The sequence below is a fragment of the Natator depressus genome, chromosome 19 (genome assembly GCF_965152275.1).
Source record: "Natator depressus isolate rNatDep1 chromosome 19, rNatDep2.hap1, whole genome shotgun sequence".
In the NCBI taxonomy this organism is placed as follows: Eukaryota; Metazoa; Chordata; order Testudines; family Cheloniidae; genus Natator; species Natator depressus.
The window spans coordinates 3,275,965-3,301,390 of NC_134252.1; the positions used below are offsets into that span (position 1 = coordinate 3,275,965).

Here is a 25,426-nt window from a genome sequence, read left to right on the forward strand (position 1 = left end):
TTGGGGTGGATTAATTGATGGGGAAGCTCTCTGTAGCCATAGCCCTAGTGTACAGGCCTGACAAACTGTTAGACCCCCATGCGCTGCTCCCGTCGCCCACTGGCACTTTCAGACGCACCGAAGTCATGCTAGGCATTAAGTGACATCACCTTTCCCTGCTAGGCAGGCAACTCCATCAGCAAGTGCTTCCCCCATCTTTGTGTTTTGCCTTTAACTGGCTTAGATAATTTAAAGCCCCTGAACAGTTCCTCCTCTTGCTCAATACATGCAGAAAGAAATTGGAGATGCAGGAAGCAGTAGGTTATTAAAGATACAAGTTATTTTAAGCAATCCAATGTATTGAATTTCTGTTTATAGTTGTGGTTGTTTTTCCCTTTGCACCGGGCACAACTATTTTTGCCCTGGTCACCTACTTGTACTGCGGAAGTATGCAATTATTAAAAGGAAACAATCCCTCACTTTCTTATTCAGTTTTGATTAGCTCCTGTACTTACTCTAATTTGTGCCCGTATAATGTAGGAATTGCCATACTGGATATGACAAGTGGTCCATTTAGTCCAGATTGCATCAACGGCCAATACCAGATATTTCAGGAAATAGTGTAAAAAATGCCACTGGGGACAATTATGGAATAACCTACCCCTAGGGGACATTTCTTCCCAAATCTTGTCAGTTAATAGTTGGCTTAGGCCCTGAAGCTAGGGTGACTAGATGTCCTGATATTTAGTTGTCTGTCCCGACCGATGTACGGTCAGGACACCATTTGTCCTGATATTTTGCTTCGGCAGCACTCCCCCCCCCCCCTTTTTTTTTTGTGCTTGGGGTGGCAAAAAACCTAGAGCTGGCCCGGGGGAGGGGGGGGTTTGGGGGGCGAGTGAGCCTGTGGCTGCCCTCCCATGTGTCCTGATATATTGTTCTGGTCATCTTACCTGAAGTAGGAAGGTTTATTTACCTTCTTAAATATAACTGGGATGTTATCAGTACAAGCATCTAATCTGTTTAAATCCTGATCTTGTGGGCTCAATATCCTGTGGCAATGAGTTCCACAGTTTCAGTTACATGTTATGTAAGATTTAATTTACAATTTAAATAATTTAAGAAAGACGTTTGTTTACAAGCAACAATAACTGTTGCTGATTCTGTACACTGCATTTTTATTAGATACCAACAAGGAAAAAAACAGAACATTTGGCACAAGAATGCCAATTTTTTATTTTTTTGGACACATGAACACAAAATATCCCTGCAGGCTAAAAAAAATACATTGCAAATTGTACACGACCAGCATCTTATCGCAACATGGGGCTGCTAACCCACCCATAACCGTTTAGAAAGAGTACCTCGTATTGCTATAGACATACATCCAGTCCAAATTTAATAAAATACAATTTTAAACATTACAAGTCTAACAATATAGAAACAAAAATTACATCATAAGTCAAAATGAACAAATGCAAACATTTTACATTGAAGTTTCAGCCTCTAGACATAGAAATATCATGAAAATGTCAATAGCAAGGTATAAGAAAATCTGTGATATTACAAGATCTTTCCTCAAATTTCACAAGGAAAAAGCCTTGCAGTTGAAACAGTATTGATACAATGCCCTCCAAACTCTGCTTTCTTAAAATGAAAGTAGAGCTACTGCCTTGCTATTGAGCAAGAAAAATCCTACAGCACATCCACAAAGGTAGTTGGGGCGGGGGGGGGAGGGGGGGAAGAGAGAAATGTTGTTAAACGCTATCTGAACAAGATGATGCCTTTGCCCATGTGTCGGGCAAGACTTTTGATATCGATAAATAAGCTCTGAAATTTGTCTGGAACAAGATACGTACTGTGCGGGCTGGTCTGCACTTGAAACGCTACAGCGGCACCGCAGCCGTCCTTCTGTACGGACGCTCCCTATGCTGGTGAAAGAACTCTTCCCAATCCGCCTAGCGCTGTCGACAGGTCAGCTGAACTACGTCCTGCAGGGGTGTCGATTTGTCACAGCTCCGAGTGATGCGGTGAAGCTGACCTCATTTTCTAGTGCAGACCAGGCCGAAGAAGCATGGTTGCCTGTCGATCACAACCCTTTATGCCCTTTGGATGCACCCACAGGCACTACACTAAACTGTAGAACTTACAGTAAGAATAAATAAGTTGGTCCCGTCTGACTGTCTGAGATGGGCCAACTGGTTCCTTCCAGAGCTTGTTCAGAATCCAACCGTTTACAAAGAAAGCAGAACTGGTTCAAAAGTGGGGTTTCTGCTATTCTTTACTGTCAACTGCCCCTGCCCCCAACTCATTAAACTTTGCTACATTTAAAATCTTCCACACCACATAGCTAAACAGTGGCCAACAGGCTTTATTTATAAAAAACCAAACACCCTAAAAACTACAGCTACAGAATGCACATCTTCCCATTGATTGACACATGCATAACGATTCAGTCAGTCCCAAGGGGTAATTGAGATCATCGAGCTGCACCTCATCACTCAGCTTTCAGAACTGTATACAATAATATTGCTGCAACTTTGATCTTGCAGTTCTAACCTCCCAAAAGACGCACCCTTCAATGACAATAATTCTAAATCTAGAATGCTCTTCGGTTCTCTCTCCCTCTCCAAGTGACAACACTGCACCCTTACCAGTATTTTATTCCTGTGATGTTCTAACACAAGACTGAGTTAGAAAGTTCTTGCCACGCTTCCCAGAGCTAGCTGAGGTCTAATAATCTGTACAGTTTGAGGTTAAATATTCAGGCTAATTGCAGGCAAGCAGATAAGAGGCTCTCATTTCATTCAATCTGAACTAGGAGTGCTTGGCACTGGACATCTATCTATCTGGTGGTAAAAATTAAATCTCAGTCTTATCCACCCTTGACTAATCAGTCACATTCTTGCCTAGTGCATGAACCCACAGTGATCTTTGATCCTATAAGCTAAAGGGTGCTCAATTTCTCTTCAAGGTGCCAAAATTCACCATAGATTGGGTCAAAGTTCATTCTAAAAGGTTTTTTGTATTCTCCCTGAACAAGTATTAAGAAAAGCAGCCGTCTAGCTGAAGCAGCAGTCAGTCTCCCACCCACATGTCCTGATTATTATCCAAGTGAGGTATTCTTTAAAAAAAGTTTAACAAATTAAAAAGAACCTTATCTAAACCTGTCCACACTACACGCCAGGAGCAGAGCTTGCTCCAGTCCCATTTTCCAACAGAAAAAGTTTAAACTAATTTTAATGAGGCATACTACTCTGAAAGTAGGTTATAAAAACTGTCTTGAAGACAAGCTTCAGTTTACTCAGGTACAACTGAAAAGACAGCATTTAAAAATGTAAACTTTATTTTATGTACAAGCTTATTTAGAAGACTGAAGGAAAAAACAGCATTTCATATTGCTGAGCTTTTGAGAGGGCTCGTTTCCAAGCTCAGGAACAACACACAACTTAGCAGCAAACCCCACACCAATGGCAGAGACCACAGTGCAATAGCTGGTGACTTTTCAAACTTGTCTTAGCTTCTGCAATGGTGTAACGTTAGCTATGTTGAATCTCAGAATAAGATTTTAGTCTGTGTTAACTCATGTTAACCCTAAAAGAAATCTATTCTCAATGTACTAGGTTTGTGAGTTCCAAAAGTATTAAGTGAAGCCAAGTCCCTCTTCCTTTTTATACATTTTAGCTGAAAAAAGCCAAGCAAATAAAAACAACTAATTCCTTGTCCGGGACAGAATATATTTGATTTAAACTTTTTAAACATGCTGTTGAATGCAATTGTGAGAGCAACCTAGATTTCCAGGGGGAAAAAAAAAAAGGGGGGATTAAAATGCTGGTACCAGGCTTCAGGTTGCTACGGTCACACAATACACTTAGAACTGTACAGATTGGCGAGCCTTTCCGACATATAACACCCAATTTCCAAGCTTATAAAAAAAAGGGGTAGACAGGACACCAACAGTGAATATAAAACAGTTAAAAATAATTATTAAAAAAAACCCATGGAAGTGCGTCTTTTCTGATTAGTTTCAGAAACTGCCAAATTGTGTGTTCAGAAAATGACACAAGAAGGTTGGTTAAACTCATGCACAATCCTCAGCTAGAATTTTACACTGTCAGGGGGGCTTAAAAAAAATTTATTGCCAAAGTTAAATCTTCTATGAGAAAAGTTTTAAAATCACTTAGATTTATCAAACCACACAGCAGCATAAAGTGGGCACTTTTGTAAAAGTTTGAAAAATATCTAAAAGCTAATTTTTTTAAAATATTTTATCATTTTTAGAAGGGGAAATGGTTCAGTACTTGTTACCAGATCACGGCAGTATTATTTGTAACCATCATAATTAAAACCTGCTGCCAGGCATCACTCTCTGGTTATGTTACACATTCACAGAACAAGAACCACCTAGCTGAATCCGTAGTATAGTGCAATTGCTTTGCAGCCCAAGTCTGCAGAGATTAAAAAGATAACTAGTAAAACTGACAAAAACCTGCAATACCTGTGAAAGTTAATGTTTGTTAAAAGGCATTTACAGTAGTGAAATCTAAAATCTCCATTAAAAAAAATATCTATGGCCCCACACAATAGAATGGTTACACTGAATTGGAGTAAAATGTTTCGCCATAATATGCATACTTACTAAGCAGTGCATGAAGACAGGGAATTCGTCATCTTGATAAACTAGTGGGATGAGGAGATAACTTAAAAACCATAGCTAGCAAAATATTCAATAAAAATCTTTCATGCCAAGTCTTTTAAAAATTTCAGGATGATCGGCCTTTTGCGCTTTGAGGTAAAAATTCAGTCCAATGCATCAGAAAAGACAGTTCATGAATTTCTATTACTTAAAACAACAAAACAAATGGCTCAATTGTGTTGGTGCATCAGACTTTGCTGTGAAGTGTAGATTCAGTGCGACTGTTCAGAGCTGCTGGTAGTACACTGTCTGAAATAGACTGAGACCTAGCTATAAGCAGTAGGCGTTCAAAACATTTCAGGACTGCGTGGGTTGCCGGTTCTGCCTCGTCTTCCCAGATGGACTCAGGCAAAATACATTGTATGCTGGGTATCATGATGGATCTGCACTGCCTTTGCCAGAGCCTGGGGATCCCGGCCATTGCTCTGTCCTGAAACGTGGCTGCCTTCAGCACTGTAAAGATGCAGACACATTTAGAGGGCTATGTACAATGGGACAAAAACGAACACACTTAAACCGTTCATTACTCAAGGTTCTGTACCTGCTATCTCTGACTACAGAGATAGTGCTCCAGGACCAGACTAACTTAGGCCAGTAGCTGATCATGAGTTATCCACATACAGATTAGTGCAGAGAGGAATCTTCCATTAGTATAGTTTACTTAAGTCTTTAGACCACATTCCATTTTAGTCCAACAATCGTCACTTCTACAGCACCTTTCATCCAAGGATTTCAAAGTGCTTCACCAACATTAATTCCTACCAACACCTGTGAGCTAAGTATCTCCTTTGTAATGATGGGAAAACAGAGGTGAAGTGACTTGCCCAAAGCCTGAGGGAGTCCATAGTAAACCTGGGTTAGAGGCATTCCTGGCATTTGGACCTATACGTCTTCTGGCCAATGCTGCCTCAAATACACCACCTGAAAAGTACTAAGGGATCTTTAGCGAACAAGAGTTGCCAGAAACTCAGTTTCAGGACTCCTCCCAAGTGCACAAGGAGCTGGAGAGGAGGAAAACCTAACTTCCTGCTACAGTGCTTTAGCTGCAGTAACTCGAATACAAACCCATTCAAGGGCAAAGGGAGGCAGAACAGTTGAAGTTACATTTTCAAACTTACATAAAGAAAAATATTAATTTTTTCCATAATGAATAAGATTGGGAAAAAAAGCTCACACTGTGCAAACGGAAAGTGTAATGATCTAAAAAAACCACACAAGTGTGTTGCTGTAATAAGTTAAACACTCTTCTGACCTCAGCTTCAGTTCTTCCCATGGCTGTTAACCATCCAGTTAAACAAACAAAAAAAAAATAGAAATGCATAAGAACTAACCACCAAATTTGATAGTTTGGCTTTATGAGGCATATCCAGGCTACTGAGAAAGGCTACATTTTTTTTAATGACTTTTAGTGACTTTGCTGCCGGACTGACAATCCTGGAGAGCTACATCTGCTATATATGCCCAGGGCAGGCACAGAGCACTGCACAGCTCTGCCAAATTTCCTGCCCCTGAACTGGAGGGATCCCAGTTAACAAGAAGGGCGACGCTGTCTCCATGCCCCAATCAATTCTTAGCCTCTCAACACGGTCAGACATTGCTGTTTGAGGTAGGACTAGACTGAGAACTCACCAAATTGTTTCACACAGAAGGCCAGTTCAAATCAGTGATTGGTATCAAGGGAAAGGAAGAAGAGTTATCAAGATTTTATTCTTCACTTACAAGTAAAACAGATCTTTTTAGACATGTTAAACAGTCTACTATAAAAAGAGACAGAAGCCTTTCACTCCTTACCTATCATGATCCTTGTCTACAAGATGATATCTTGCCCTAAATGCTACCAGCCTGGCATAGTATGCAGGAGCTGGAATGGAGACTGATCTTGTACAGCGGACATACGTGTGACACAGCTGGTAGGTTAGCAGCTGCAATTCATCTGCAGTGAAACAGTTGTCATCCCACAAGACCTGATAGTGGGATGGGCGGCTGGTACCCTGGTGAAGGAGGCAAATACTTGTTTAACTGGATTATATCCATCTAAGGCAGATGGAGCTCTAGAGACTTCTTGAATCAGTATCATTCAACTGAAACTGAGAAGCAGTTTCTAGAGAGATTTATATTCAAGTGATATATCAGAATCTTAGCACCGATTCATCATGTGTTAAATAAAACTGATAGAACTGCAAGTCTGCTCAAACTGTAAACAGGTGATGTCATCCGTGAGTGACGACAGCTCCCAACGGATATTTTGCTCCCAACAGCACAAGTCTAGTGCAGACTGAAGATTACCTGAATTCCTGCATGGCTACAGAGGTAAAAGTCAAATTCAGAGGGATGTGTGATGGTGCTGTCCACGGTAGTGCCTGCTGGTACATTACCACTTTTACCCACCTGTTTGGAAAAAGATTGTAATTAGTACATTTACTTCTGCATGTGTCCCTTATGCAGCCCTACCAGGACGGACTTATTTTAAGTTTCTGGTGAATGTAGCGCTCATGAAAGTGAGGAAATACTAAGCTCTTTTCCACGCTAAGGATTAAACGATGGTTGCAACATGGTGCGTCATTTTCTGGGATCCTTGCTATAAACTCCTCTATGTACCTAACCTCCTAGACTTGAGCAGTGTTAACAGTAAAAATGTGGTTCCAGAGAAAGCCCATGCCAGTCAGTATATATTTAAAACAGGGCTGTTGGTAGCACCATTATAACTATAGGTGGGAGTAGGCCTAAAAAACACAAGCTTTCACTGAAAGTTTAATTTGAATATAAATTTCCCTGCTCAGACCCTTTCACTGGGACCTGCAATACACATGCACTCTTAAGTCCAGGAACTTTCCTGAGAAAAGATGGCTGTTTCGTGAAATGAATAAGACCCATGCATATTTAGAGACAAAGTAGGCAAGTTTTCAGACCCCCAATTTGGTGCCAAGGATCACCATGCCACAAGATCCTGATTTGCTTAGAAACACTGCTTACTGTAGAGTAGAATCATTCCACTACTCTGGTAAGTAAACTGGACATCATCCCCAGCCAGCTGTTCTCGCATTTCTACACAATTCCTCCACTTATGTATGCAACAACATTACTTGCCCTTTCAGTTTTGTCAGCACAGAAGAGTCTAGTGTGATGCCTTTTCTGCACAACAATGTAGGTTATTCCTGGTCTATAATCTTCTTCCAAACTGATACAAGCCTTCCGGATTGCAATCAATTCTGGCCAAGCTACCTAGAAGTACAAGTGATGAATTCAGTATGCAGGTCAGTATTCTCATTGGTTTCTCTGAACAGATGCAATTTCACAACAGTACAGTTCAAAGCACAATTAATTGTGTGCATGCCTGAGGGGGAAAACAAAAGGAAAATTTAAAATGTTGCTTATATGAAGATTGATAAAAAAATAAATCCTTGTCCTTCAGGTTTGATTAAGCCTCATTCTTACATTAAATAGGATTTAAAAAAAAACAACAACTGAGTTTAAGGTATGAATTGATCAACTAAGTCACCTTACATTTACTTTCACCCCAAAAGGATCCAATAGTGTATTTATCTAGCTATAAAACAGCCTCACTAACAGAGCAGTCTTTGGGGTGGAGGGCAGCAGCCTATTAGCCACAATATTTCACTCACAATGGAGAGGAGGAGAACTTTAACCTTGAGTAACCCAGAGCAAACCCAGCTCCTCCAGAAAGCAGAACTGGATTTTTAGCACCCGCATGGAGCAGACAAGACCTCTTGTCGAGAGTCTCTCACCCCAAAGACTTCCAGATCTGATCACCTACACTCAGTCTACCTTTCCCCAAGTATTATACAAAGGGCTGTCTTGATGTTCACAAGATTCAAGCCTCTGGTTCTACAGGGTCTAGGTGTTTCAAAACTGAAGCTTAGCACCATCAAGCCACTCTCTGAGGAGAAACGTTCGTAAGAATCTTCATCTAAACAGCTGATGTAGATAAAGGTGAGCTCAGGCTGCCATGCGTGCCAGGGTGCCATCCATTAAGGAGTCTCCCCCTCCAGTAGGGGTTCATTTGCCAATACCATTTAGATTCTCAATGGCAAGACTTCATTCAACCCCAAAGAAATGTCATTAGAAAATACCTGTTTCATCTGTCCCTCTGAAACTCCTCCTCTGTAGTAAATGATCCGTGTGGGCTTGAAGCGAGTAGATTTGTAGAACTGGATCAGCAGCTCTCGTACCATGTTAGTCAGGTCCTGGATCACTTCCTGACTGTACAGTAACTCCTGGGAAGTCTCCTGACGGGAGGTTTGCACACGCACTGTAGCACAGTAGCGGCTAGGGTGGCCATCCATGCTGCCTACCACAGCAGCAATAGACGGCTTCTTTCCATCCCCAGCAGGAGGGTGAGTGACATCTGCTCCCAGGAAGATCACTGGTTGCTGGAACACAGAGGGCCTGTTCAATTTAAAGAAGGCTTAGTCAAAAGCAAGGAAGGAAAAAAGAGTTAAATGTAGCAAGTCATCTGACAAGGAAAGATTAGACAAGTAGATCTGAAATATCCTTAACAACTGAAAACTTGCCAGGTATTTTTTACAGGAGAGTCCCTGCCCCCAAACAGCTTGCAATCTAGAGAGAACAGACAAAGGAAGTGAAAAGGGAAGTGCCAAAAAAGAAAAAAAAAAGGGTGGGGGGGGAGAGAAGAGGTGCAGGTGGCTGAAAGTTAAAGTTTAATCTGCCACAATTCACTCACCTCCCCACTTTCTCTCACTTATTGGAAGAGCACTACAAGAAGAGAAGAACTAGTGTGTACAGGCCTCCCAGAAGTAGGGTGTTTAAGGAGATACTTGGATGGGAAGGTGGAAGGATAAGGACACAGAAGCAGGAATGGAGAGACATAAAGGGAGTGGGGGTTATTCAGGGAGGTTAGTGGAAATGAGCAACAGAACAGGCTTTACAGCTTACTACAAAGCTAAGTGAGGTCTGTGATAAAGACAACAGGTGTCTGATCAGGAATCACAGCCAGTTTGACTACGTGCTCCGTATGTAACAAAGCAGCAAGAAAAATAGGTTTCTTGCTGGAGGACAATTTTGGATGTAGTCATCCATCAAACTGTAGGTCTAGACAGTTTACTACACATCATTGGTTCTAGACCAGGGGTGGCCAACCTGTGGCTCTTCAGAAGTGAATATGAGGCCATCCTTGTATAGGCTGGAGCTACAGGTGCCAACTTTCCAATGTGCTGAGGGGTGCTCACTGCTCTACCCCTGGCTCTGCCCCCACTCCACCCCTTTCCACCCCCTTCCCTGAGCCTGCTATGCCCTTGCTCCTCACCCTCCTGCATGCCTCGAAACAGCTGATTGGGAGGTGTGGGGAGGCACTGATCAGCAGGGCTGCCAGTGGGCGGGAGGCGCTGGGAGCAGGGGGGAGCTAGTGGGGGGCTGCTGACGTATTACTGTGGCTCTTTGACAAGGCACATTGGTAAATTCTGGCGCTTTCTCAGGCTCAGGTTGGCCACCCCTGTTATAGAGGAAGAAGGGGAAACATGTCGTCACGAGATGGGTGACCATTCCCAATGCAATTCAGAAAATGGTCATGTGCTAACAGAAGACCAACACTGATGGGACTTGAGAATTTTAGAGCTCTCCCATCTTTTCATTTTATTTTACTCCAACCTTTGTCTCCTGTCCAGCCACATTGCTGGACAAGTCTGACCCCCGAGGCAGGCTTTGTCCTAAGGCACAATGTATAACACAGCATGTTGTGCGGCTTCAGTTCTAAAACAGAAGGCATCATCGCTTGTCCCATTTAATACACAAGCATCTACATCTACAGAAGATTTCTAACCCACCCATTGTTTGGAACGGTACCGTTCTAGTTACTAAAAAGCAGACCAAAATAATCATTTTGCCTGCTAAGTTAGGCCTTCATTTAAGCTTTAAATTTGATCTAACCTTTGATGAGGTACAAGCACATTGTTGATCCCTCCAAGCTTTGCATTTATCTTCAGACAAAGATTGGACAGAGTTTGGGGTGAGGTTTTAACCACATTCTTCACCTGAACACACTGCGTGGCCATTCCTAAGAGAGTGTCACCAACACGCTTAACCTCAGCTGCAACAGAAAAGCAAGGTGATTCTGATTATCAGAAGCATCAATGCTCCCCCACCTCCCCCTTGTAAGACATCTGAAAAGTAGGTCAAGAGTCTAAAGATTCAACAGTGAATGAGAGTCCACTCTTTGTAACTGTATCTGTACAATTATGAAGTAAAGTGATATTAACCAACCTCTAGAAAACCCATCACAGAAAAAGGCATTGCTACTCTTTACCCATCTCATCATTATGCACCTTTAAGTACAGATGATGTACAGTGAGTTAACTTTATAATCTCCTTTCCATACCATACACAGGCGTCTTTCCAGGAAGAATCACTACTATGAGCTGCAGTCCAACATAGGTCAACTTCAAGTGTTTGAACATCGGCTCCACGCTGTCTGCGCCTTGTGCGTATTTACAGAAACATGGCTGGCCTTGGATTGGCATTCCCGCATCCTTGGAGATCTTGCGCAGCTGGTCTGTGAAACTCCTATAAAACAAACGAAGTATTAGAGCTTTTGGCAAATCAGTCCACACAGTTTCAGTCATTTCAGTCCTCTGGGCACGTTATCTTCTACTCTAGTGATCCTCAAACTTTTATACTGGTGACCCCTTTCATACAGCAAGCCTGAGTGCGACCCCCCCCTTATAAATTAAAAACACTTTTTTATATATTTAACACCATTATAAATGCTGGAGGCAAAGCAGGGTTTGGGTGGGAGGCTAACAGCTCACGACCCTCCACATAATAACCTCATGACCCCGAGTTTGAGAACCCCCTGCTCTACACTATTCCATTGCACGGTCAGTTTTATACTGCTAAAATTCTCTTTAATTATACCCAACTTAGACCTTCACTAGCACAGTTCCAGTTTTGACTCAAGAGAAACTTTTCAGGTCTTCACACTGCAATTGTTCAAGTGTCCTCTCAGCCACATGAGTTACATGAGCACAATTGTAGAAACCTGAACCAGCCATAGATTGTTCACCAAGGACAGGTGCCTTTGGCATATCTGAAGAAATTTGGCTTAACAATAATGGGGCTTATCCTGAAGTCCTTACACACAGGTAACTCTCTGAAGTCAACAGGAGTTTTGCATGCAGAAATCACATTTGAGTCCCACATTAACAAAAGCCACAGTTTATTTGGTGGGACTTTCCTTTTTTTTAAATCATATCACTACACCCACCACTAAAACTCAGTGATTGTTAAACTGTTGGATACTATTGCTTTAAGACGGGAAATTACTTCTGTAAACTGAAACTGCAGCAAGACGTTAAATAGCAACTTAATGCAATAATTACAGTTAGAATTAAAATGCACATACAGGAAATTCAGTTATTGTTCCAAAATCAACTAACCCTGCGTCATTGCACACAGAACCTATAAGAACATGAAATATATAATGTACACCCAGGTCAAGGAATTATTGGCGCAAGGAGATTGCTGCAGGTACCATAATAAGTGCATTAATGGAGACTTAATGCCTCAAACAGACTTGTCTGTACCAAGCAAAAAAGAGAGAGAGTTCAACATTACCAAAGGATCAGACTCATTAAACATTTAGTTGTGTTCATTTTGTATACTACAGAAGTAGGTAAATAGTTGTCTTAAATCGCCCCCAACATGACCAACTCCACTGGGCCCTTATATTGCACAGATCTCATAATGAGCAGAATACTCCAGCACATACATTTAAAAGTAGCCACTGTCTGAAACCACTGCAATACTGATAATACAGTTAGTCAAGCAAGGTTCTCCAGATACTCAGCTTCCTTGCTTTTGCAGATTTAAGCCAGTCCTCTCTAACAATCCAATCTGAAACAGTTTGACATTTATAGTAATCTCCCTTCCCTCCTGAATCCCTAAAATGAAGCACCAAAACCCTCAAAAATTTAGTGCTTCCATGTGATATTGACAGAGAAAACAACGGACAATGTCTTATTCTATGTTATGTAAAGTGCCATACATATTTACGGTACTAAACATTTAACAGTCTGGTTTAGCTACACAATGTTTATAATGCGTTTCGTTTATATCTAAAAATAAAGAAATTTGAACTCTGTAAGAAGTGAGTTCAGTAGAACGTTACACAAACACTGAATAGCTCAATAAGTACATCCCGCTCTCTGCACTACTACAGTGCTTTACAACACGAAGGATATTCTAACTCAGACTCTCTGGCATCAAGAGTATACCGTCTGAAAGCCTATATGGATAATGAACCAAGATGGTACTTAGAACTTTTGGAGGAGAGGGAAGGAGTTCGGTACATGTTGACTGGGAAGCTGTTCAAGAATGAGGAGCAAGTGAAAAGCAAGTCAGGAAAACAAAGGGACCAACAGTCAGAAGAGAAACATAGGCCAAATGCAGGCAGTGGGAGGAAAAAAGCAGAGCCATATAGGCAGTTGCCTTCTCCAAAGATAGCATTTCAGTGGCTATATGAGCACCTTAATCCTTTTCCTAGTTTAACAGTTTACAAAAGTTAACCAATTCAGGTTACAGACTTGGTTATTCCCCACCTTCAAGTTGCAAATATTTAAGCTACTACAGGGCAAGGATTTCCTGCTTTTACTGTGTTAGATGTGTTCACATCAAGTTATCATAGAAATGAAGGACTAGAATAGACCTCAATAGGTCATCTAGTCCAGTTCCCTGCACTAAGGCAGGGCTAAATATTATCTAGACCTTCCTAGTGGATGTTATATCATATCATGTTATGTCATAACTGCTGGTAGCACAAAGATACTCACTTGAGCAAGTCTTCTCTGCACTGTTTTTGAGGTGCAAAGCAGGCAACAGCCCAAACTTTAATCTCGATGCCAGCATAGAACTGTTTCCCTCTCATGTCCCAAACACCCTGGTTTGGTGTAGCTACTGTCTTGTTCTAGATAAAGTCAAAGACAAAGACAACTTAAAAATTAAAAACTATGATCAGCTTGATAAGGCAGTCAATAGTATTCTCTATAGGTTTGTGTACAAGTGAACTTTTAAATTACAACATACCCGCTAATGCTTCATAAGTTTGATTCTTACAACAAGCTATTTTACAATAGATACCAAGAACTCACCCGGCCTCCATACTGCAGCATCGGTGCTGGCAATACTCTGCCTGTTAACTCTGTCATTTCATTATGGACCACAATGCCAAACTCCTTCAGATACGGATCCGGTCCACCTACCATACTGTTACTCTTCACCTGGAGATCAGGAGAACATCATCATAACCATACGTAGTATTTCAGGTGGCTGTTATTAGCACAAGAAGCACAGAGTGGCTCAAGCCATATCCCCTCATGTCAGTGGTCCCCAAACTGTGGGGCACATGGAGGAATGTCCAGGGGTGTGTGGCAGAGGCTGGGAGTGCCACCCAGCTCTGCCCTGCCCCTGGCCTCAGCTGTGGCCCCTGCTCCTGGCTGCAGCCTGGCCATGACTCCACTCCTGGCACGTGGAACGCAGATACATTCTATTACTGCTAAGGGGAGGGTGAGAGCCGAAAAGTTTGAGGACCACTGGCTTACACTAAAAAGGGAAAGCTTCTTCTATTCTTGGCTAGTCTGCTTATACAGAGGAACCTAAAAGGGATCAGAAATTCTATGGATTTTGCTACAATTTTTCAAATGGAAACCATTTGAAAGATATACACAAAACCCATCTATGGTGAAAAAACGTGATACACACAACTTGAAAATTTTCTATCAGAAAAAATGTTTGAGGGGGAAGGGAAAAATCTTATGACTATTTTCTATAAAGTTGAACCACAGCTACTCACAAGTCTGCTGATTTCTTCCTGTCTGTCTGGTGCCGACCTTGCAGTTGCCTTTATCATAGTTGATGTCTGATTGTCTGTTAGCTTTTTGATACATCGTTGGCCTGCCACAATGTTACATACCTACACAGCAACGGAATTAGAGATGGCTTATCGCCTGTGAAACAAGTCATAATGCAGTGCCAGTTAAAAGTTATCAGACTCTTTACCTCAAGTGGTAAGTAAGTGTGTTTCTGTTCCTGTCCCACTTGGAGACACGGAAGGTGAGGATACTTCAGCTGCAGACTGTACTTTTGCTTAAAATACTGAGCTACTGTACACTCCATAGCCTGTCCATTTTCCAGCTGCAGAGGGAACCTATTAAAAAAAAAAATGCACTGCTTTGATTACGCTTCGCAATGAAGTGGTTAATTTTTAAAAAGTGATATAGAGAATATATTTGAAAGCCCTGAAAATGCCCATTTTCTATAGTTATTATTTCTCTTTATGTAAACGTATGTATAAAAGAGTTTCTCAATGGGCATTGGACTTGAAGCCAAGTTAAAAAATTAGGGCTTTAGAGACATTTTAAAAGCCAAGGCATCTCTCTAATTATTCATCTTGTGGAGAAACTACAGTTGTAGCCCAAATCCACTGCCATTGTTCCAGTCTCGTAAAATTAAGAATTCTTTTAAAGTCACATGGATATTTTGACTCCTGAGCCAGCTACCCTTGTAGAAATAAGGCACTTAGCATCTCCAATAGCTTTCACTTTATAGAGGAGATTGTGTACATACGTCTGATGGCTCGCCGGTCGCCTGGTAACATTGCAAACTCTATATTTTCTCTTCATCTGGCCACAGTGGGTAACCTCTACTTTTAGACCTGAAAACCCAAGACAAAAGCCACCAAAATAAAAATCAGACACAGTCAACTTATTACCACCTCTAAGATTTACTTTCAACTTGGAAAGATGAGTGACAAGGAATAGGCCAGTTTCCAGCATCTGCAACCTGTGAACTCTGGTAGCACAATTTAATACGCTCACAGGCTTCCAATATTTTGCACCAGCAGTTTTTAAACTATTCATTTACCTCTGATTTCTTTGGTAAACTTAACACGCTGGGAGTCTGTAAGAGGCTTGGTCTGTTCATTGATGTTCTGAATGTCCAGGACCTCACACATGAACTCAATGATAGGCTGTGCACGATAGAAAGCAGTCGCCGATACTAAGAACAGAAAGACAGGATATTTAGTCTAGAGGAGGTGAAGGTAGGGGGAGGAGGAACTTTCTTATGCCATTAAAAACAGAAGTTCTTGCATACCATCAATATTGAGCATCATGTTCCACATGGCAGGCCTGACCGATTGATGGAATCCAAACCAAACCTCCCTTCCTCCTCCCAGAGGGTGGTAGTAACCTTCAGGAGGAGAAAAGAAGGAACGGCCCACAGGGGTGTACCTGATGAAACAGGAGGAGTTAACACTTAGATTCTTCCTTTCATTGTATTCCCCGGGTTCCCAAAAGTTCAAGTCCTAATATATGTAGTAGGAACCCAGTATTTCTTATACACTCATTTGAGTAGTGCTTAAAAATGTACTTAATATTTCTATACTACTTCACAAGTGTTAGAGTAGACCTGCCCTTAGATGTAACTATGGGGCTAAGTCAGCCTAAGTTATGCAACTTTACGTGAATAACGTAGCTGGAGTCGATGTACCTTAGGTTGACTTATTACGGTGTCTACACCGCGCTGGGTTGATGGGAGAAACTCTCCCGTCGACTTACCTTATGCTTCTCATTCCGGTGGAGTACCGGAGTCGATGGGAGAGCCCTAACACACATGAAACACATCTGAATTTTACAGATAATAAAGCAGCTAGAAAGGCCACAGAAAGTTACTATCAGAACCTCAGACAGAATCCATGCGTCCTGTTGGCAGACCAGAGCTTAAATTCATCTGGAGCCGACCGGAGCAGGGCTCTGGCAAATTATTTTCAAACTTGTGGAAGCCCTGGCGTGCCCCATGGGGCAGAAGCTCCAAGTCCCGGAGGCTTCAAGAAATACTTGGGGAGAATTTAAGCCATGGGGCAGACCATATTTCTTCTAATGCAAGTATGAATCAAAAAGCTATTAAAAAAAAGTCACACAACAGATCCCTTCACCCCTTTTGCAGCAGTGTATTTTAAGTTTGGAGAAACAGCAAATAGGCACCATTTTAACAGATTGATACAAGCCCACACTGATTAGGAAACTTGCAATCAAAAGTACCCACCTCATGGAGGGAAGGTGCCGTGTGATTACATCAAGCGCCTGTACAGAGTCTTCAGGAACTTCATTCAAATGCCCTGCCAGAGCTTCCAGAAGCAGCTGAAGGCTGACCACTGACACCCACTGAATAGACACTTTAAATGTCTGGTCCTTCCCCTCACCTGGGAGCGTCACCTCCATATCCACCTAAACAACCAGAGCAGATGCAGCACAAACATAAATTAACAGACTCAATACCCTAGCGCAACACTAAGCAACACTCATTCTCATGGACTTGCTTTGAGTCTACAGGTGGTTTCTCAACTAGGATGTAAAAATTTAAGGGAATTCTACAGCAAACAAGAGTAGCTGCATAGAGAAGTTTGAAACCTGGTAATTTAGTCACACCAAGAAGCTGCTCTGAGGTTCTGTTTGTATTAGCCATTATCTTCAACTGGAGGTTATATGGTAACACCAAAGCACTAAAGAAGAGTGCTATGATTAGTCACCCACTTTTTGTCCCAAAGAATTGATAGGAAGAGGCTGGTTTGTGTCCATAAAACCACAGTAAAGGTATGTTAACCTCTAGTCTTCAAGGCAATGCTCTGAACTTCCTCGGGAACCAGTCAACACCACAATCAATCACCAAGGGAAGCAAAGATCTATAAGGGATGCAAAGTGTTCTTCCCCATAGGTTGAGCATGCTACTTGAAAAGTACTCTCTTCCACCATTAGCCTACAGGGTCTCCCTCACATGGCAGTGTGCCACCACTAATCTGGTCCTCAGAATGGAGAGTAAAGTAGGGTTATTTTCTCCAGAAAACTGAGTATCTACACAGATTTCACCCAAATCTGGAATTTTTGGTATATATTTCTACCAACATACTATTAAGAACGAGGACACACTAAAATATTTCAGTTGAAAATTACAGAGTTGTAAACGTAAGGCTTGACTGGAAGGTGACAGTGTGTTAATGCTTATCCTCAGAAAGAGTAAATTTAAAGAGGCCCACTAACTTCCTTGACATTGTTGTGAGAAACCAAAAGGAAGCATCTGAAATATCTGGTAACTGTTGATCAATAAATGCTACATTACACTCTGTGCTCAACTTCCTTCCCACTCCTCCCTTGTTCCTATTTACCTCACCTTCTTCTACTATTTCCCTTCTCTATACCTCTGACACCATTAATAAAAATGTATTTAAAAATAGGAACTAGAACAAGTCATGTGTCTCATCAGCCTGGTCAGTTTGCTTGTATGTCATGTTTCCCCGCTATTCTTTGCTTTTAAACTGTGTTTTAGTCTGTTCTGATTAAGCATTTTGGGATGTTGACTGTCTTCCTGCATCTTTGGATAGCAGAACTGTGCTCCACTCCAAGTTTGGGACTTTGGGTGCTACCATAATATAAATTACATCATCAGGCAGACAAGTTGATGGTCTGTTAAAAGTCTTAGAAAACCTAATATTAAGAAAAAATGATTCCATTCAAGTTTTCAGTTTTAATGAAAATGTTCCTTGCCTTGGATTTACTCAAGTAAATTTACATGAGTAAATTACTAATATAAGTAAGGTTTCAGAGTAACAGCCGTGTTAGTCTGTATTCGCAAAAAGAAAAGGAGTACTTGTGGCACCTTAGAGACTAAGCAGGTTTTCTCTTCCCCCCCCCCCAAACCCACTGGTACCAGAGTGGGTTTTGGGGGGGGGGGGTGAGAAAACCTGGATTTGTGCTGGAAATGGCCCAACTTGATTATCATACACATTGTAAGGAGAGTGATCACTTTAGATAAGCTATTACCAGCAGGAGAGTGGGGTGGGAGGAGGTATTTTTTCATGCTTTGTGTGTATATAAAAAGATCTTCTACACTTTCCACAGTATGCATCCCATGAAGTGAGCTGTAGCTCACGAAAGCTTATGCTCAAATAAATTGGTTAGTCTCTAAGGTGCCACAAGTACTCCTTTTCTTAAGTAAATTAACATGTGTAACTAAGGATCTGTACTATGAAACCGTAAGTCTGTAGAGAGGAAGTGAGCTATAAAAGCCTTTGTTTTCAAGTAGATGGTGAAAAAATTGAGAGTCTAGTGTAGAAAACTGTACTTTGTTTTGGTTCTGAACTTCAAAACCAGGTCTGGAAGCAACTAGTGTAGCCAGTGCTAGAGCATATTGGCACCGTGGCACCCCTTTCCTGTCTTAGTACTTGCCTAAACAAATCCAATCGCACCAGAACAGCACATTTGCTGCAAAGTACAATTCAAAGGTCATTCAATAGTCAAGCAGCTAACAGTATTGCCCTAAGTGGTTTTAACAACCTTCTGAGAAAAATTTACACCAAGAAGCGTGATCTGTCTTAGCAGCCTCCAGACCACACAGTGTGCTGGTTTACACTGTCGTGGTCAAGTTCACACACATAAGAGCTCCTGGAAAAGAGTCCACTGAAGAACCCAAATCCTTGGATTTCACACAATTCCTATTGCCCCTTGGTTTTCAAATACTACTAACTGTAAGATTTCTTTCTATTGCACCTTTTATCCCAGCACACTTCATAAACTATACATAGTATTGCAGTGTTGGTATGGCAACATGTCACAGGAAGATTAAAGCCGTTTACCACAACACTTACCCTATCTCTCCCAATAGGCAATGGGTGTGCAGTATACATGTTCCTTTTGCCATCATATCCTGGCTGCCGATCACCAAATATCTGCATCTTGAAGTGTCTCACCATAGTATCTACCACTTCCCTAAAGAGGAATGGCATTGTTCAATAGATTAGTTTGAAGAATAGGCAAATTCAGTGATGCATTAGCACAGTTATTATAATTGGCCATAACTGCACTCAAGCCTGAAACCAGTAGCTATCAGAGACAACAATGCACCTGATTCTGCACATACCCAAGTTGCCAGCAGCCCCTTTGCCCCTGAACAGAGACACAGGACAAACACATGTGCAGAATAGAACACAAAAATTTGGTCCAAAGAACAAATGGCTTCTACCAAAATTGCACCATTAGTTAAATTATAGACAGAAAAAACTATTTGGCCCCCTGGGAGACCAGTGTAGGATTGTTCCTACAACATATTTCTTGATGTTTTCTACATCTACAGGCCAACTATAAAAGCTTTTAATACAACTTTCTCTGAGAATAGGATAGAATTTATTTTTCCACAGCACCTAGGAGCCCTAGTCCTGGCTCATTGCTAAATCAGCAACTATTACCGACATCGCATATATAAAACTATACTTGACAGCAGCTGGAGAAATGCCAAAAAGCAGACTTTCCTTAAAATGAGGCTGCTTCAGTGTTTATTAAGCCATCCTTACCTGTTCACTCTCCGGGGCCGCTTTTCTGGTTTGATATCTACATCATAGTGATAAACATCAATTTTAGGGATCTGCACCTGAAAATGATTGGCTAAGAGACGGATGGGTTTCCCAACAGTTCCCAGGCCGGGGCGGCGGGGTGGCTGGAAGAGGCTGGCTGGTGGCCCTGTGAAAGTCAGAGAAACAAGTTTGAGATCATAAATGATCATGTAACACAATGTCCTCCCACCTGTACATAGGGCTGTAATTCAACTGAAGGCTCCTTATGACAGACGAGGGAACAAAGTCTGAAGTGCCTTGCTCAGGTTGCAAGATTTACAAATGAAAGTGCTCCTTAGTCGCTCCATTGCCTTTTAACAGCTCTAAATGATTTTCATGAAGAACAGAATTATGTACCCAAAACATACATACGTTACTGCTATGATTAGTTTACAAGAAATCTACCTACGTAAACACGATTTATGAGGTCAGAGCCCTGTGATGGAATTTAGTCTTTTGTATACTATATATACTCTTATCACCACATATGGTATCATTAGTGAATAATAGAGAGTTTATTATTAAGTCCATTACAGGCTTCCATGTGCTGTACTATGCTCAGAGTCAGGATTTTAATGACAGATTCTTGGCATGATCAAGTGATTAGAGGTCTGATTTTTATCTGAAAATTGATAGTATCCAGAATTGGTGAAGTTTTTTTATTCTATAATATAAATTAAAAATACCTTTTTTATATAGGACTGACACAAAATATTGCGCTTTCCACTACCACAAAAGATGCTGTGTTGACATGCTAACAGTGAAATGCTATTCAATGTAAACAAAGCTCAGGCCAATTTCAAATTCCAACACAAAGATGGGAGTGAGGAGGGCAGTTTTCCCTAAAGGAAGGAAACAGTAAGTGTAAAATGTTTTCAACAAAATTATTAGTGTAAAGACAGCCATGTCTTGTTAATAGAACTTGGTCAAGATAGCTTACAAAAATCTGAGGGTTTGGGGTTTTTTTTTTTTAAATTATTTCTACTGAGAAAATTTGCAGAGGCTTCAAGAAGGAAGACATATTTGAACTCAAATTAGCCAATGTCATGTTTTGCCAGTTTCCTCAAATATATAAGTTATAACTGGAATGTTACATAATTTAAAGGGGCTCTCATTTGTAAGTCAAATTTGTCTGATTTTTTTAAACTCACTATTGTTTAAACACTTGAACTGAAGTGACTGAATAAAAAAAAAATCCCCCCCCCCGTTTATTTTGTGCATTTGACAGCATTCTGTGTAGTCACAGTTTCACTATTCCCCTTGTGTAGGCAGCTTTCCCTGCTTGAGTCTTTTGCATAGCAACAAAGGAGAGAAAGACATTTGAAAAATAGAAAAGAGTGACTGTAAAGCCACAAAAATTGGTAGGATACCTTGAGAAATTTAACAACTGAAGCTGCTCTAAAAGCTTTTTTTAGCTGACTAAATTTGAGGTTGACAGTGTCCCTTTCAGTCAAAGGGCTGACAAACCGAGGGTCTGAATTTATCCCAGGGGGCGGGAAGGAAAGCAGACATGCTGGGAACCAGCTATACCTTAGAGATGCAGCAATAAACTTTTGCATGCAAGGCTAAACCCCAAGAAGCCACATACCTTTGTTTTATAGGAAGACTTCTAAGTTTCTACTAAATTACCAATATTTATTTATAGATTTGTGATTATTAACACTAAAATACTTTAAGTGCTAAAGTACTTAGAGGGTGACACTCCAAGTCGATGTAGTCCATTTGATATATCAATTCTCTGAAGTTGAGGAGATCAGCACACCAGCTTCCTTGGGGCACGGATTTTTTCAAACATGCCATATGCACCTTTGGCACTGCACTTGTATAAATAGTTATTTTAACTAATGACAGCTTGTCATAGGATATAGTTTCATTTTTAAAAAGTTAAAAAGCATGAATCATCGAGCGCAATCAAAGTTTACTGTGCTTGTTTGGGTAGTAGAGAGATGATCCATTAATCCTGTGCTAATTAGTGTGAAGCAGTATAGCTTTTGTGGGCACTGACCTGCTAAAAGATTAAATGACCAACTATATTTACCCATTTACCTTCTTCAGTATTTGCAAGTTTTATAAATTAGGAATCAAAACAATTCCAGACATTTGTTGTCAAGAAAGGAGGTTAATATTACATCTTCTCTTTATAATCATTCTTATTCTGATACAAAGTAGTAAATTAAATGCTATTTTCCATCTGAAGCCAGGGCTTCACTAAAATTTATATAATTTGTTTCCATAATTTTAATTTTGGCCATTCAACTTCACTAGGATGAAATATTTCTATTCCACACACTGTTACTCTAGTTTTCCTGCCATGTATTACCAGCCTATAACCACTGTACCTCCGAGGGGAAGCAGTTTTACACAAATGAAAGAGGATCTCTTGGAAATGTGTGAATTTATACTGCATCACACATTGATTAACAGACTGTAAACATTCAAAGTAAGAACTATAACAGTGATCTTTCAAAACATCTCCCAAGATGTGGAATTAATGGAGGGAAGATTTGGTCTTCAGATCAATAACTTATCGCTGTAGATTAGTTCCTAAAAATATCAACTTGATAGGATAGGTATTCTGGAACCTAGGTGTAGATATACATACTTAGGTCAAGAAATACATCTTGCACACATTTTAATCTTTAACTGTTTTCTCATATGACAATACTCACCAAGTTCCACATCCAATAAAAGATGGCATTTAGTCATATACCAACAGCTTTAGTTTTAATGCCCAGGATTTAACTCTTTCTACAATGGCCTACCTTCAAAAGTTAAGCATTTTTTATGACACTAATTATGCAATTTATTTGCAACCATAATGTACTGTGTGTACGCCAATTTTCAAACCTATCACCCTACTGCTCCTCTTTGACATCAAGTCACTTCCTTGGCTAAGGCTGTATTCCACACTCTCTCATCTACACTTTTAAGTCAAATCATATTGTAGAATGTCTAAGTAGAATAACTCCTGTAGCAGTCTGAGTGGCCTGTCTGTCATGCAGAAAGTTTTAAGTGTATAGTGAATCTGTGGGTAAAGTTTAGCAACCCACTTAAGTTCCTCTTTAAAAATGACAGATCACTGAGATACACTTAGTTGGGTTTCATGTCAATATAACCTCTGCCAGAAAGACCTCTACACTGATCACCAGCAATAATCTTGCACAAACATATCCCAATTTGTTACTTACAAATATAGCAGTGGAATGAAAGTCACTACATTCACAGCATTTTTAATAGCATGGCCTCCCCTATTCTTATTAGGAAAAAACACCTATATATTTCTTAGGAAATACTCAACCGAACAGTATAGAACAGAAAGTATCACTGATTTCTGAAAGGCCTAAGAACTGCAGACAGGGTTAACAACACACTGCAATATAGTTAGCAAACTTTTAAACACACTGCAGCAAAAAAACATTTAGAGAAGGTGATAATACTCTGGCTGGAAAGTTACGGTGGGCAGAACTTAGAGGGGGAATGGAAATTTGCATGGGTTCCTTCGCCCACCTATGAATCAGTCACTGCTAGCAATATGTCCAGTGTCTTTAGTCAATATCAGAATACACCCCCGACACACCAAAAATAACTGAATTTAAAGCACAGCACACAGCTTGTTGGCATCAGGTGCCGGACCTCCTGGACCCAGGAGGCGGAAACAACTTCCTTTCCCCTCCCTCATGCATTTAAACTACTCTGGAGAAGAGCAAGGATATTATCAAATAAAGAGCTTCGTGTCCCTAGCCCGATAGGGCCCCTCAACATGTGGGGCCTGGAGAGAGGGCTGATGGAAGAGAGGGCAAGGGTGACAGGCCTCTGATTAAGGGTGCACACCAGCACCCAGCTGAACCTGGGCTCTCCCCCAAATCCTTGTTGACGAAGTGTTCCCTGCAGTGCGAGCCAGGCCTCACCAGGAGGCTGGGCACCCTCTGAAGCAAAGGAAGCCAAGCCCCCAGCCTCCTCAGGACCCAGTGTCACCAGGAAACACACACACACCACACCCACCCACCCCAGCTCCAGGAGGAAGCCAAGACCCCCCCTTCCCCCTCCCAGCACCACCCACCTGAGGACCACCCAACCCTCTGCTCCCCTGTCACCTGGGAGCCCTCAACCTCCCAGTGGAGGAAGTTACCCCCCCGCCAGAGCTAGTCACCCCCGAGTGGAGGAAGTCACCCCCCCAACTCTCCCCCAGGAGCCCCCCCCAGTAGAGCAAGTTACCCCCCCCCCGAGCTAGTCACCCCCCACTGGAGGAAGTCACCCCCCCAACTCTCCCCCAGGAGCCCCCCCCAGTGGAGCAAGTTACCCCCCCCCGAGCTAGTCACCCCCCAGTGGAGGAAGTCACCCCCCCAACTCTCCCCCAGGAGCCCCCCCCCAGTGGAGCAAGTTACCCCCCCCCGAGCTAGTCACCCCCCACTGGAGGAAGTCACCCCCCCCAACTCTCCCCCAGGAGCCCCCCCCCAGTAGAGCAAGTTACCCCCCCCCGAGCTAGTCACCCCCCCGGGGAGGAAGTCACCCCCCCAACTCTCCCCCAGGAGCCCCCCCCCAGTGGAGCAAGTTACCCCCCCCCGAGCTAGTCACCCCCCCGGGGAGGAAGTCACCCCCCCCAACTCTCCCCCAGGAGCCCCCCCCAGTGGAGCAAGTTACCCCCCCCGAGCTAGTCACCCCCCCCGGGGAGGAAGTCACCCCCCACTCTCCCCCCGGAGCCCCGCCCCACCGGAGGAAGTTACCCCCAGAGGCAGAATCCACCCCCCTCCCCCGGGGACCCCGCCGCTCACCGGGTCCCAGCGCCTCCATGGCGGCGGCGGCGGCCTCGCTGCGGTCCCCCCCGGCCGCGGCCGCCCCGGGCCCCGCCGCCCCCGGCCCCGCCGCCGCCGCGTATCGCTTGATCTCGGGAATGGTGGCTGCGGGTGGGGTCGGTCCCGGGAACGGGGGGGGGGGGGGCGGGAGCGGGAGCGAGGCGGGGGGGGGGCCGGGCGCGGGTGGCTCCTGGCGGCGGCACAAACAATCCCCTCCGCGGTGCCACCGAGCCCGAGCAGGAACCGGCGCGGGTCCGGGAGCGCGCCCCCGAAGCCGCCGCGGGGTCGCGCGAGACACCCCCGCCCCCCCCGCTGTCGGGGTCGCGCGCGCGCGCCGCTGGAGAAGCCGGGTTCAGAGGCCTCCCCGGGCTCGCGCTCGCCCCGCCCTCTTTCCCCGCCGCGCGGGAGCGCGCACACCGTCACCTGGGCCGGCGAGCGGCCTCCGCGCGTGCGCGCCCCCCCCTCCCCCCCGGGCCCGCCCGGCCTTTTAAACCCGGCGGCGAGCCCGGGCGGGCAGCTGCGTGGGGGCCCGGGGCACTGAGCTGGGGCTCG

At 42.8% G+C, this 25,426-nt stretch overlaps 1 protein-coding gene across 2 annotated transcripts; it reads right to left on the reverse strand.

The window, feature by feature from the left end:
- Positions 1-1,245: 1,245 nt before the first annotated feature.
- LOC141974737 (protein argonaute-4) lies at positions 1,246-24,896 on the reverse strand. Of its 2 annotated transcripts, XM_074934707.1 has the most exons (18): positions 24,854-24,896; positions 20,043-20,208; positions 19,341-19,461; positions 16,745-16,926; positions 15,794-15,930; positions 15,563-15,697; positions 15,266-15,353; positions 14,699-14,846; positions 14,493-14,612; positions 13,792-13,920; positions 13,474-13,607; positions 11,025-11,209; positions 10,577-10,736; positions 8,764-9,079; positions 7,760-7,894; positions 6,959-7,060; positions 6,464-6,663; positions 1,246-5,125 (listed from the first exon to the last, which is right to left on the reverse strand). In XM_074934707.1, the coding sequence occupies exons 1-18, from the start codon at positions 24,870-24,872 to the stop codon at positions 5,017-5,019; spliced, it is 2,586 nt and encodes an 861-aa protein (XP_074790808.1). In that variant the 5' UTR covers positions 24,873-24,896; the 3' UTR covers positions 1,246-5,016. The 2 variants fall into 2 exon arrangements, with proteins under 2 accessions (XP_074790808.1, XP_074790807.1); XM_074934706.1 differs by lacking the exon at positions 24,854-24,896 and having other exon boundaries at positions 20,043-20,266.
- Positions 24,897-25,426: the final 530 nt, after the last annotated feature.

Coding starts and splice junctions, on each gene's coding strand:
- LOC141974737 (XM_074934706.1), bottom strand. CDS start 20,251: ATGATCATTTATGATCTCAAACTTGTTTCTCTGACTTTCACAGGGCCA. Junction 14,847..15,265: donor CGACCGGCGAGCCATCAGAC/GTATGTACACAA, acceptor TTTTTTTAATAG/GTTCCCTCTGCAGCTGGAAA. Junction 14,613..14,698: donor ACACTTACTTACCACTTGAG/GTAAAGAGTCTG, acceptor GTTGCTGTGTAG/GTATGTAACATTGTGGCAGG.